The sequence below is a fragment of the Sebastes umbrosus genome, chromosome 2, assembly GCF_015220745.1.
Source record: "Sebastes umbrosus isolate fSebUmb1 chromosome 2, fSebUmb1.pri, whole genome shotgun sequence".
Taxonomy (NCBI): domain Eukaryota; kingdom Metazoa; phylum Chordata; class Actinopteri; order Perciformes; family Sebastidae; genus Sebastes; species Sebastes umbrosus.
The window spans coordinates 13,927,915-13,942,555 of NC_051270.1; the positions used below are offsets into that span (position 1 = coordinate 13,927,915).

The window sequence follows — 14,641 nt, forward strand, 5'->3', positions numbered from 1 at the left end:
AAACATTATAACTTAACACTCACATTACACATTACTGATTTATAGGCTATTAAGTTAACGTAGTGTTAGCTGTATTAAGCCTCCAGCATCATCACGGCTCGTTAAACCAAGAAGAGCTAACGTCCGTTCAGCTAGCGTTGCTATTAGCCAGCTGCCTAGTCAACCGTCAACGGTTAGCTAACTAGCATAGCAGCTAATTATCATAGCAGCTAACTAGCATAGCAGCTAATTTTGACATTTGGCTTAATTTATATAGCGTGAAACTGGTTCATAATAATCACCAATACATTACAATACAAAACCTAGAATGGTTAGTGGTAATATATAAGAATAACGTTACTAGGTTAATTTTGGGGGAAGCTAATGCTAACTATGTAGCATCATCCCGGCTCGCGTTAACCAAGAAGAGCTAACAAGCGGTGACCGTTAAGCTAGCTGCCTGGCCAACCGTCAACACTTGACCGTCAACACTTGACGGTTGGCCAGCTAGGTAGCAACAATACATTACAAAACAATACAAAACCTAGAGTGGTCAGTGGTAATATATAAGAATAACGTTACTAGGTAATTGTAGCAGGCATTAGCTGATGAGTGACGTCGTTAATTGCTGATTGGAAGAAACGTTAACAGCTTAATTGGTCTAAAGCTGCAACAGTTGATTAATTGATTAGTCGATCATGTGAGTTAAACAGAAAACACCTCTAATCAACTAATAATTCACGTCGTTTTTCAAGTAAAAAAAATGCAAAACTAATGTCAACGTTTCTGTTTTTAAAACAGTTAAGTTGAGTGAGGGTTGAAGGCAGCTTTATTTGTAGAGCACATTTCAGCAATTCAAAGTGCTTTACAGAAACATTCTAGAACATTAAGACATAATTAAAACATTGAATATAAGAAAATGAACTGTTGGTTTGACAAAGCAAGAGATCTGAAGATGAGCATTTTCACAGTTGACTGAAGTTTTCTAGACCAGCCTGAGACAATAATATATATAATAATAATATATAATATAATATCAATAATAATTGAGTAAGAAATTGGCAGATAAATTGATAATGTAAGTAATGGTTAGGGATGCATTGATACTGGATCGGATATTGGGCCGATATTGACACTGGATCAATTCAATTTTATGTTTATATACCTTATATACTAGAATTTTAATTCCTGTGTAAGTTTTGACCTTTTAATGTTGCTGCATTTTAAAAAAAAAAAAAAATTACATTTCTATTTTAATTCCTGTTAATTTTGGAGTTTTTTTACCAAGTTGCTGGTGTACGATTTATTGTTTTAATAATAAATAGTTCAGTAAATATATGTATAGTATATCTATGTATTTATGTTAGGAAAGCAATGTTAAGCCTGATGTTGCCTTACACATGAATGATCCCAGTCACTTCCACACAGCTTATTAATTAGACACTAGTAACAGATCGGTGATCGGTACTCGGTAGCCCAGGTATCGGTATCGGGACTGAAAAAGTCAGATCGGTGCATCTCTAGTAATGGTTAGTTTCAGCTGTGATCTCATGTCACACCAACAAACTATATTTGTCTTCCTTCACAGCACTATAATGATTTGATTCTCACATGTCAGCAGGCTCCTTTTAGTTTATTAAATTAACTGAAATGTCTTCTCTTTTTTTTCTGATAGAAAATGTCGTGCGGGCTGTGGAAAGAGACCCTGGCTCTGGCAGAGGACTACCTGTCCCTGTGTTGCACAAGCCCACGGCCAGCCCCTCCACCTCCCAGCGAGTCAGCCGCTGCCTTGAGGCGCCTGGCCCAGGACATGGAGACGCAGCACCAGGCTCGCTTCCACTCCCTCGCTCAGACCTTCCTGAGGCAGTGCGGGCCGGACCCCTGCTCCAGCCTCAGGAAGGTGATGGAGGAGATGGTGGGAGACGGACACTTGAACTGGGGGAGGGTTGTTTCCATTTTCATCTTTACCGGGGTGCTGGCCAGACAGCTGCTGGAGCAGAAGGGCATGAGGCTGGGGCTGGACCCTGGGCAGGGGCAGGAACTGGGACAGGAGCCCGGATACTGCAGGGGACTGGCGGAGACCATAGCTGATTACCTGGGAGAGGAGAAGAAAGACTGGCTGCTGGAGAATGACGGATGGGTAGGTTATAACATGTCTGCTTCTAAACTGATTGTCCCTCACAGGCGATACTGCAGAGCTGAGTCAACACAAACGCTGTAGATAAGAGTTGATTGTCTCACGGGTGGTAAGCCAGTTTAAAACGGAAATTTTAAAAAAATCCCTGTGAGACTTAAAAGTGAAAGTGATGTTTCTAGACATTAGGTATTGGAAACCACCTAGTCCGATAGTATCATGTTTGCTTCCTGCTCGGGGTTATATTCAGACTTATGTGTAAACGTGGCTTAAAAAAATGGCCAGGGCTTAGTTTAGACGCAGCCTTTTCTTCTTTACTGTTTGCCGCTGAGACCGGCGCTCAGGCGTCTCATGTGGCTGCTGTGATTATGTGAATTGTAGAGTAGCAATAGGCCAGATTGTGAGGAATGTAGTCTACAACAAGACAACCCTCAGCGGTGTACATTCAGGACCATGATCAAACAGGTTATCAGAGTGTTTTGTAATGGTTAAACAAAAGCTGTGTTGTCAGGAAGTACTGGACTCTATACTTGTTTAGCCTCTAGAAGATCATTTTAAACCTGCTTGATGTGGCTTATTTAACTGGAAAAAAATACTTAAAAGGGATATAGTTATGATGGACTCTGGGTAGACTAAGGTCACAGAAGCCTCACCAAACCGAACACGACGACAGTTGAATGTCTGCTTTTGTGAATGGGCTCGCCCTGGCCCCCTCCCAAACACCCACGTAAACACACACACACACACACTCTCTTACCCCTCCTTTCTTCAGCTGGCAGCTGGTTTCAACAGACACGTAACCAGCTCAGCCAGATGGACTTTGTAGTAACAGTCAAAGCTTCTGTGTGTTGAACTTGGCATTGGCCATATTGAAAGTTGGCGTGTGTGACTTGCAAAACAAGCAGCTGCAAAGCACCTGGAGCTGAGAGCAGGTGCACTCTCTGGTTGAATGTGTGGCTTCAGTCTGAAAACATGATGGAGACATACACAGATGGTGGAAGGACTGAACAACATTTAACTTACCTAGTTTTTATTGTTTTACTAATGGAGAAGAATAATTAGTTCATCATAATTAATATTATTAAATTGAACTTCTTGTATAAACTGCTAGGAAGAACGGGCACGTTTTTCTATTTAACTTCGGGGTGACACTTTGACATTTATTTTTCTTACTTTAAAGAGCTGCCGTGCCGTCAGGATATTTGAAAAGTTGCCGATATCAGCAGCACCGTCTGAATGCAAATATTTGTCTGTGTTTGTGGAGAAACAGGGGGCTGTCAGTGACTGTGACATATTTTCCAAAACAAATATAATTGCCACCAGCCGTCAGCTAAGTCACCATTAGCGGGAAGGCACTTTGGCAGCTAATACTTTCTTTTGTTTTGTAAAAACCTACAATATATGCAGAAAAACTGAAAGTAGCAAATAAATATTCTGCCTCGCTAGTAAAGGAAAAGTTTCTAACCATTTCTTGTTTTTCTTTCTTTCTTAGGAGGGGCTCTGTAAATTCTCCCGCAGTGCCAGAGAGGTGAATCAGGACTCGTCCATGAAGACAGCGCTGTTCGCTGTTGCTGGCGTGGGCCTCGCTGGACTCACCTTCCTCCTGGTGCGCTAGCTAGCCCTCCACATCCCTAACACATCCCTCATCCATGTTCTCATTTCATTTGGCACAATTAAGTAGACATTTGAATTTCTAACATCAATGCTGCAAAACCAGGCGTAATCTGTAGTGAATTCAGGGCTGTAATCTCATCAACTGAATGTTTGCGCGCACACAAATACTGACATTTTGTCACTTGCTCCTTAAGATTGTAAAAATGATCTCAATGCCTTCAGAAATTTTGGAGTTAAGTGGCACCAGCTTGCATATCTTAGACAGTTTAATTACTAAAGCACAGGTTTCTGCACAGAATCATCTTGCTCTCGAAAGTTTTGTATTTTCAAGTGTGCAGCTAAAAGACTTCATTTCAATTTCCCCCACAGCTTTTGATTTTGTCAGCTGCCTTTTTATTCATGTGTTTACCTGAGTTGTGTATGTCGTATAGAGCCATTCTAGTGTACAATGTATAAATTAATATATTATATTTATATGAAAAACTGTAAGCAGTGGCCCTTTTTTCTAACTGATCCACAGCTAATTCAGTTGTTTCATTGTTTTCAAGTCTGTCCTGCATTAATATGAAATGTCTGATTTACATGGAGCTGAATAGAGCGTGACAACACAACGGTGCTATGATATGTTGTGAAATGTTTCTCATATCAATCTAACAAACCAGGGACCAATTTGTCTTCAAACATATTGCTAGTAGAACAAATCGTTGCTATGGCATTTCCCCCTCCACAAATCCCTTATTTACATTATATTTTTACATTGTTTTGGTCTATTTATTTGTCACTGTTTTTTATAATAAAATAAAAGCAATTACGGAGTTTGTGATTCTTGTGATCGAGTGCAATGAAGTCCGTGTGAACAAGCATGGTGATGTCACCTTTTACAGCTTTGTTTTCCCCTAAATGTCTTCGCAGCAGGTCAGGAGTGTGTAGGAAAATATGAATAGTAAAGGATCCGCCTTCCTTTCATATGCAGACATATTGTCATAAATAAGAGATGTTCTGCTGTCTGCCGCTGTGCTCCTCTGACCATCGATGTGCTCCTCTGACCATCACAATGCTCCAGTTACACAACAGGCAACATGCACAAAACATCCTAAGGCAAAAATTAGCTCCTAACTATCTGAGTTAGGAGAAACTCAAAATAAAGAATAAAGGGTGTGCAAGTGCTAACGTTTTGAATTATTTTGATAAATAAGCTGTGCTGGGAACTCATATTTTTTTGTAATGCACATTTATTCAAATACTGCATTTAAATACAACATTGAAGTAATTATACTGCATTAGATAGCCATTATATGTACCTTATAATTCTACTTACAGTAGCTGCAAAATATTGCAGTTTCAACCCCACCACATTTATTTCACCGCTACTTTGAAGATCATGATTATTCATACAAAATATATAATGCACTGTTATAGATTTTACTTTTTAAAAGTTTAGTAATAATATTAGTTTTACTTTTGACAAGCTACAATGTCAAAGTGCTGCTTGCACAGTAATGCATCAGTAATAGTAAAACAATAGAATCATCTGAAAGGGGCCATTTTGACACCCAATGTACCAGTACTTTGATATTTTAAAGTACAACGCTTATTTCATCACTGTTGCACAGCCAAATAATGTTTGAGTACATAAGATAACCTCCAAACAACAGTTGGTTACATCTAAAACTGGCTTGTGCAAAAATCAAACAGCTTTAACTCATCCCTTAAATGTAGAGAGAACATTAAAACAGCACAAAGTATGAAGTTTACTGTAAATATCAATAAATAAAAGGATAATCCAAAACGTGTCCCTGCTGTGGCTTTGGTAACATACCAGGAAAGTAATGTGTTAGGATATCTTTCAGGATACAGTTGAGTATATCGTGGCATTGAGTGTCAACATAATATTTTACTACTGAATCAAAGTAATCGCTATTATTATAATAGCTACTAACAATAATGAGATAGTTAAAGTTGCATCTTATAGACTAGACTTATAGAAAATGACTGGAAGCTTTGTATCCCAGTGTTTAACAAACTTTAAAAAACAAAGAAAAACAGATAAGATATGTTTATACAGAAGAGATTAAGTCACAAACGTGTCACTACAAATGAGGCCTGCGTGTGTGCGTGCGCCATGATACTGCAATGAGGTCATTGTTCCTGCATCTCTCTGACTTCTCTAACACAGACAAAGAGTCCGTGTGTTGGTCTTTTCATTCAGTTAGAGCACTGAAACTAATCATTTTCCACAGTATATATACACACACACACACACACACACACACGTGTCTCCATTACACATAGTGTCGTTCACGTTGTTTGTGAAAACGGGAACCACAGCAGCTTCTGATGTGGGGACCTGTGTTTCCTGTTGATAGTGAAAGTCTAACAGTGTGTCACAAACAGCAGACAAATCTCTTTGTTATTATCGGGTTATTTTATGGATTATATGGTGCAGAGATTACACGGACAGCAGTCCACTGGAACTGATTTAAAACTTAATCTAGAGGGTTTAAAGAGCCAAAGTTTAGAGACACAGTATATATGTGCTTTTCATTGTTTCATTCCAAAAGCTGATTGATATGTTTACTGTCGACAAATCCCATGAAAAGACTAACAGGTTTTGTCCGTGTATCCAAAGCCTGATATAGTGTATTTCTCTGAGCCATCCTCTATTATCATGCACATGGACACTGTAGTTTATTTTGAGTCAATGTCATATTCCCGGTTCTGCTGCCACAAATACTCACTACAGCACCAACTCTGAGGCTGAAAATAGTTTCCAACAAAAACCCCATTTGTTCCTGTCTGAGTAGCGTTTGCTAAAAACTACAGTGCCCAGCTGTTTTAGGAAATTGGTTAGGTTTTAAAAAAAGAAAGAAGAAGAAGAAGAAGAAAGAAACTATATACCCGTGACCTGTTTTTAAAGATGTCTGTTTTCAGTGGGAACCATAAGCTTGGGGCTACAGACAGGCTGGGGGATGACCAACGAGGAGTAATGAGCAACACGTTAAACTCGGTGACCTCGGAGGCTGACCAACACAACAACAACAACAACACACATTACAGCTCAATGTTCTCACACAGGACAGTGGAGGTGTGATAAAAGGTTGCCTGGTTGTCTTCATCACTGAAAAAAATAAAACAATGAAATATTCTGATTGCATAATCAAGTCTCCACAGACGATAGGTAACTAAGTACATGTATTCAATTACTATAATAAAGTACATTTTGAAAATACATTTTATATTACAAATAGGGCTGTCAATCGATTCAAATATTTAATCGCGATTAATCGCATGATTGTCCACGATTAATCTCAAATTAATCACACATTTTTTTGTTCTGCTTTTGTGAATGGGCTCGCCCTGGCCCCTCCCAACGTAAACACACACACACACTCACTCTTAACCCGCCTTGAATCTATTCAAAATGTAACTTAAAGGGAGATTTGTCAAGTGTTTAATACTCTTATCAACATGGGAGTGGGCAAATATGTTTGCTTTATGCAAAAGTATGTATATATTTATTATTGGAAATCAATTAACAACACAAAATAATGACGAATATTGTCCAGAAACCCTCACAGGTACTGCATTTAGCATAAAAAATATGCTCAAATCATAACATGGCAAACTGAAGCCTAACAGGCAACAACAGCTGTCAGTGTGTCAGTGTGCTGACTTGACTATGACTTGCCCCAAACTGCATGTGATTATCATAAAGTGGGCATGTCTGTAAAGGGGAGACTCGTGGGTACCCATAGAACCCATTTTCATTCACATATCTTGAGTTCAGAGGTCATGGGACCCCTTTTAAAATGACCGTGACAGTTTTTCAAAGGCAAAATTTAGCACAAGTTTGGAGTGTTATTTATTCTCCTTCTCAACAAGCTTGTATGACGTAGTGGTACCGATGGATTCTTTAAGTTTTCTAGTTTCATATGATGCTTGTATCTTCCAGCTTTAAAACGGAGCCCGCTACAACCTCTGAAAGATCGATTGTGTTAATGCATTAAAGAAATTAGTGGCGTTAAAACGAATTTGCGTGAATGCGTTATCGATTTGACAGCCCTAATTACTACATTTCAGAGGCAAATATTATAATTTTTACTCCACTTCTTTTATAGTTACTAGTTACTTTACAGATTCAAATTTAAAAACCTATAATGAGAATATAAAATATTAATTAATAACACCCTGAAGAAGGCTGTTTGTGCCGCTATGCTACCCAATCTGAACATGTACCAGCATTGTTTTTAGCATTTCATCATGCGCTTGGTGGATCTTGTTGGGTCTCTAAACTATGGTGTACGGTCTAAGACCTGCTCCATATATAAAGCGTCTTGAGATAACTTCTGTTGTGATTTGACGCTATATAAAAATAAATTGAATTGAATTGAATTTGAATAAAGGCTTTTTATTTTTTTGCCAGAACAGTGCCTTGAACTCCCCCCTTTTTTTAACCTTTGTGTACCCCACCAAAGAGCACCTTCATCACACTGATTTGAACTTCCGAGCACTCTGGACTTTTTCCCTTTTTATAAAATATGAATAGTTTTTAATTACATTAACCTAACTGACATTACTGTATAGGAAATGGTTAAAACGTGAAACTACGCATGTATTTCCATCCCATAGTGACTTCTCTGATACGATTAGTTGTAATCTGGTGGAAACAGAGGGACAGTTCAGGAAGTCTGGCTGATCTCTGTTGAGGTGGACGATCGTATCAGTCGGTCCGACACACAGACTAGAACAACTCTGATAAATAAGCAGTGTGAAAATCATCATTGTTTTTTTATTGATATTTTATTGCATTTCAGGAAAATGTGTTGGAATTCATTACAAATTAGATAAAGACAGTGTAAATTATTTTAAAAAGTTCAAATATATATTCCAAGTCAAATTATATATGTAACATCTGTCATTGATTTAATGTTTATCTTAGCTGCTAAAATGCTAGAATAGTAACAGAGACGGCAGTACTTAGCTTTTTATTAAAAAACATCATCCAGGTGATATAGTCCATGTATATATTTAGTAGCAGTGATAAAATAGATAATTAGAAAAGAATGAGTCTGAGTTCATGAAGAGTACAAGCCCATAAATACAGGCATTTTTAGTTAAACAGGGTGGTCACCCATTCAGCGAATGCACGCCTTAATGCTATTGTAAGGTGCTGTGGAAATATCCAACAATGAAAGGTTCAATATTTTTTACCAAATCAGAGAGGAAATAAGCAGCACATATGTCTGACCACCGCAAAAATTAAAAAAAGAATTTTTTGACATTTTTGGAAATCATTCACTTTCTTGCGGAGAGTTAGATGAGAAGATCGATACCACTCTCACATCTGTATGGCAAATATATGGTTACAACCAGCGGCTGGTTAGCTTAGCTTAGCACAAAGACTGGAAACAGGGGGAAACAGCTAGCCTAGCTCTGTTCAACGGTAACAAAACCCGCCTACTAGAACCTCTAAAGCTCACTTATTACACGGCTTGGTTGAATACTCGATTCTGATTGGTCAATCACGGCGTTCAACGGTCTGTTATTTCTTTGTAACAGACCGTTGTTATGGCCGCAGTTCTGATTTCTTCAGTAGGTAGCCGTGTAATAAGCGGGATAATGTACAGATAGCGGGTCATTGTTGTGAAAGAAACCCCTTAAGGGCGATGACAGACCCTCTCGCTTTGCGTCAGGGTGCGGCATCGCCATGTCCGGGTTTCTTTCACAACAATGACCCGCTAGCTGCACATTATCCCGCTTATTAACATGTTACTGTATATCTCGTTTGTTTGATCCATGCAAAAACCAGAAGTGCAAAAACGATAATTCGCCATTTTAAAGGGGGGGTGATGTGCTGGACTATTTCTTGGCCTGGACCAGTACACTCCAGGAAGTTACTGGTCCAAGCCGAGAAAGAGTCCAGCACATAACCCCCCCATCAAACGGCAAATTGTCGTTTTTTCACTCTGATTTTTGTATGGATTAAACAAACCAGATACAACGAGTTAATAAGTGAGCTTTAGAGGTGCTGGTAGGCAGATTGTGTTGACGGGAGGCTAGCTGTTTAACCCGGTTTCCAGCCTTTCCGGCTGCTGGCAGAGTCGTATCAATCTTCTCATTTAGCCAACTCTTGGCACGAAAGCGAATTTCCAAAAAACGTCAAAACTATTCCTTTAAATTTGTGCCCAATCATGTCACAGATCTGAAACTTTTGGCGTTATCTAAACAGAGAAAAGCTTAATATGAAAACATATGTTGTTTGATTGAATTATATTGTTTAAATCTTCCATTCCTGAGTAAATGCAGCTGTAGAGACGTTATATTTATGAGTAAATGCCAGACGGACATGATGAGAGCAGTTCCTCAGGCTCCAGAGTCAGGTGAAAAGCTTCTAGACTTGCATCGTGTACACACCGCATGATTTTTAGCGTGTACATTCATAAAATAGAAGTGCAGATCAGTGCCTGGCTCCTCAGAGTTGCTCTCAGCATCTTCTGTATTCACAGTGAAGATGTATGGTCTGATCTTCTTCTCATGGCTGACGGTGTTTTGATTTTGGTCCACAATTACATTTTTTTAAATTGTTTTAATGTCATATTTTAATGTTTGAGTTCACTTTTGTATTCTGATAAGCAGCTGTGAGAGAATGTAGTCTGACCCATAAAAAACAAACCATTGTTCTTGCAGTGTGAATACAGCTGTTAACCTCCATCTTCCAATGTTAAGAGCTCATTGAAGTTTTCATCCATGTTACTTCAGCTTTGCCTTCACCTTCTTTACGATTTCCTCCACCTGGTCACATGAAACACAAAACATTTTAAAAGTTGTTTTCATCTGTTGGCTTATTTTTAGTCATGCTATAGCAGTGTAGCTCTGTCAGTCAATGTCCATCAGTCCACCTTTGGTCCAAACAGAAATATCTTAATAAGTGATGGATGAATTTACATGAAATTTGCTACACACATTCATGTTCCCCTCAGGATGAATTGTAATCACTTTGGTGATCCTCTGACTTCTCATTTAGCGCCATTATCAGGTAAACATTTTTATGGTTTTATCTGCATATGGTTTTATTATTTTTGGTGACTGCATCTTAAACATTTGTGATGCTATCATGGTGACAAAATCTGTCCACAGACAAATAAACACCTGGCAAAGTACTCAAAACTCCCTCTGTGGTAGCTCCTGACACACTAGGTTGTGTCCAGGTCCACATTTTGCCATGATGACACACAGACTCACAAGGTGAAAACAATACCAGCATCGCTGTCACGGCTGGTAATTAGGTAAGTCAGGTTTCTCTAAAGTAGGCTATGTGGGTGTGGAGGCCAAACCACAAAAGCCTACAACGCACTGCTGTGAAGAACGCAGTCGGGTGTAACATGACTCATGGAAAGTATTGGCTGACTGCTTTACATTTTTGTACCAAAAGAGTTTTCTAGATGTAAAAAAATATATTGTTACTTGAGAAATGTTATTAAAACACTAACCCGAAGTTATGTTCTGAACAGGTAATTATCACTTATGGAAAATGTTGTTGAAGAGCACCAAAATATAAAACCGGCAGTCTAAAAGTGTGTTTTCATAAGAAAATTACAAGCAGTCCCTTCTGATTAAGTTCAAGTTATTTTTCTATGTCATACTATAAACAAGAAGTCACTTATTAAAAATAGTAGATATCTATCTCAATAACACACTTACGTCAGTAGATTTAGGAAACCCTTGACCGCCAAGCTTGGAGTAGATGGGTTTACCATCCACTGTCACCTCAAAGCTGCCTGTGGGGACGAAAAATGAGACGCAAAAATGAAAATGTATCTATGTCATTTCATTATATTGTAGTTCATTATTTACACATATTATCTGCATGTGCACTACAGCCAGTAGTAAAACAGGTTTATCTGAGAGACTGGGCACAGTATGTCACTGCAATGCTTAAAGTTAGAAGACTATAATCCTGCCACCACAATGAAACCTGAAAAATGTAATATTTTAATACAGATTTTGACACATAAACACTCAAAAGTATTTTTTACATATTTGGCATATAGGGTGGGTTGTCGTAATGTGGGACACCTCAGCTCCAGTGGGTGTAGGTCTTCCTCAAACAAATAAAAATCAATAAAACTATTGGTTAACACAAACTGTGGTGATGGATGTGACAGTGTGCAATCACAGATTAGGGTGTGAAGACACCAACAGGTCAGTGACCTAGCGTTTAGACTAACTTAATGTTAAAGGTATAAATTTCTGATAAATGAAACAATCCTGCTAGTTATAAATCAGGATATGTTTATGACATGTTTGTTCATCAAAAAAAGTGTGTAACTATACTCTATATTGTTATTTGCCTATTCTTTTATGAGTATGATATCTGCATTTTCTTTTTTTTTTGGTTTGATTAGGACATCCCGGGGATTTCGGAGTGGTACTGGGTGTGGATTTAATGTATTGGCTTCATATCGGAATATATTCCAAAAATCGGAAATGCAAAAAAAATGTCCCACATTAGGCTCATTCACCCTAACAAGAAATAGCCTGACTGAACTATGGACTATTTCCTATGACCTCCTACATACATGTTTTGATCGGAGCTGTACCAGTGTTTTTTTTTATTTTTTTAAATTATTATTCTTATTGTATTTGTGAAAATAAGAAAACCCAATAAACATATTATAAAAAACAAAAAAGAACAAGTGAAACAAGGTTGGAATTTGGTATGAGTAGGCTACTTTATTTTTCTCATTCCTATTATTTGATCTTCTTTTCGTGGCAGAATTGGGCCTCCATACATAAAGACCGTTTAAGTGGAGAAAAAGAAAAAGCAGCTTACCATCTCTCCCTTCGCGTGTCACCACCTCCACGCCAGGGATCGCCTTGAGTGAGTCAGCTAAAGCCTTGACAGCGGACCCGTAGCCTCATCCTGAGCCACTGGAACACCAAACAACACAAAGGAACGCACATTAGTAGAATAAACCATATTATAGGCACATAGAAACTCTCATGCCCATGATGGATTTACGCACAGCGGAAGCCGAGTTCAATGCAGAGAAAAGTAGGCTATTTTTGCATTCAGACAACATGATTTATATCTATTTAAGTCTACCCAGATGTATTTCTACTTATTCCTAATGTTAGTTAACTGGAAAACTAAAGCTGTAGGCTATAAGTGCGCATATGAAGCCTATTGCGCACACTGTCACGCCCTAATTTGAAATGCAAAATGAATCTACCACCAAACTTTAATGCGTTTATTGCAATCCGTCCTAACTATTAACATTTATCAGCACAATATAAAAGTTATAAACTTACCTATATTCAATGTCGACAGTGATTTTAGCCATGGTTGTTGGGTTGGTTTGTTAAGCCTCAAGCCTGTAGTTGATGCAGAGATGTGAACTTGCAGTCCGAAGATGAGCTGAATAAAATGCAGAGTCACGATTGTTGGACTATTATAAAGTAAACCACACCCAATGGGAGGGTAAACCAGTCTGTGCAGTTCATGCATCTGGCTGCCAGGATTGTCCAGTATAATTAAAGTCACAGTACAGTATGTACTAATACTCATGTGCCAACTTTTAAAAGAGTTACTGGTCGCTTTAATCATTCCTCTTGTCCATGCCTCATTAATGCTATTCCAATAGAGGACAGAGGACAAAATCCACAATTGTCTTTCTGTGCAAAAACAAAAAGGTGATGTGTAGTCAAATAAAGTGGACATCCTGTGAAGTCTTTTCTGTGCAAAATTCACAGGTTCTGTTATCTGCTGCATCTCAGCAGGAAATCAAAGTGGAGAAATAGTTACAGGACTAAGATCTCCAAACTATGTACTTAATGGACAAGTTAGTGTTGTAGAAAGATACACTGGAAAAATGTGAACCAAAGTAGACATGCAAAATTAAAGAGGTAACCAGCACAGTGTCCTTAGCTCAACTGTCACTATCTCACAGATGAGCAGGGTATCAGTTTGATCTGAGTTCAGCTGAACAGAGGTGATTGTCTGTGGATTCAAATACCTGCAGGAATCTGAGACCTCTGTTCAAACACCAGACTCATTGTCTCTCTATCTGCAGGCATATGTTCAACAATCTGCAGGACTGCACTGCTCTGCTCTACTCTACTGATGACGGCCTCAAAAACCATGGAAACATTTTTAATTAACATTTACTGGACAGTGATAGCCACCGCTTGTGGCAAATAATCTGCATGCATAAAAACATGGGTTGGTATTACAGACACCTCAATGTGGACACAATATTTTAAGATGGGAACATTTTTACACAGTGCAGCTTGATCAATTGAATCATCATTTTGTACCTAAAATCTCAGGAAATACTATGCTATAATAGGTAGCCCAGTTTTTCCATAGGATATGGGATCAATGGATTACTTACATAGAATCTACTTAACTTCACCTTTCTATGGTATTTATTTAACTACTAATTATTATTTTCTATGTGCTGTTTTTTTTCTCTTACATTTATTTATTTTTTTAAAGGTTTCTATCTATACCATGATTATTATTATATTATTATAGTACTCATTACATTTAATTTTAACCAATTAATTAAATTATTTTTTCTTTTTTCTGTAACTTTATCTCTCATAGTGGGAGGAAGGCTGGACCAGTTTCTGTGTGGGAGTGGGAAGCGATGTGTATGTGTGTATATATGCATGTATATATTAAATGTTAAATGTAAGATATAACGTTTTGTATTATGGCACCAGTGTTATGTTTTTTTATGTTTGTTATGCTATGTTTGAAAAAGAAAAAAAGGAATAAAAATAATTTCCCCCCCAAAAAAAAGATCTCAGAAAATAAGTGATGCATTGAAATTGACTGTTATATCAGAACAATTGTCCAAATCCAAAATAAGTGACAAAGAAAAGCATCAATTCCTCACATTTGGGCAC

The 14,641-nt window shown here is 38.1% G+C and overlaps 1 protein-coding gene and 1 long non-coding RNA gene across 4 annotated transcripts in view; one reads left to right on the plus strand and one right to left on the minus strand.

The window, feature by feature from the left end:
• The window catches only part of bcl2l10 (BCL2 like 10), a 5,085-nt gene extending 542 nt beyond the window's left edge, over nt 1-4,543 (plus strand). The window contains exons 1-3 of one of the 3 annotated variants that reach the window (XM_037757984.1): nt 543-679; nt 1,655-2,119; nt 3,606-4,543. In XM_037757984.1, coding sequence (XP_037613912.1) covers nt 1,658-2,119; nt 3,606-3,728 — 585 coding nt within the window. In that variant the 5' untranslated portion in view covers nt 543-679; nt 1,655-1,657 and the 3' untranslated portion in view covers nt 3,729-4,543. Of the gene's footprint in view, nt 1-542; nt 734-1,654; nt 2,120-3,605 lie in introns of those variants that run through there. The other 2 variants (XM_037757981.1, XM_037757977.1) reach the window with 2 other exon arrangements.
• A 4,830-nt stretch (nt 4,544-9,373) lies between these two features.
• LOC119481248 lies at nt 9,374-13,201 on the minus strand. Its single transcript, XR_005205147.1, has 4 exons — nt 13,040-13,201; nt 12,561-12,658; nt 11,429-11,505; nt 9,374-10,519 (listed from the first exon to the last, which is right to left on the minus strand). It is a non-coding gene; the product is annotated as an uncharacterized LOC119481248 (long non-coding RNA).
• Nucleotides 13,202-14,641: the final 1,440 nt, after the last annotated feature.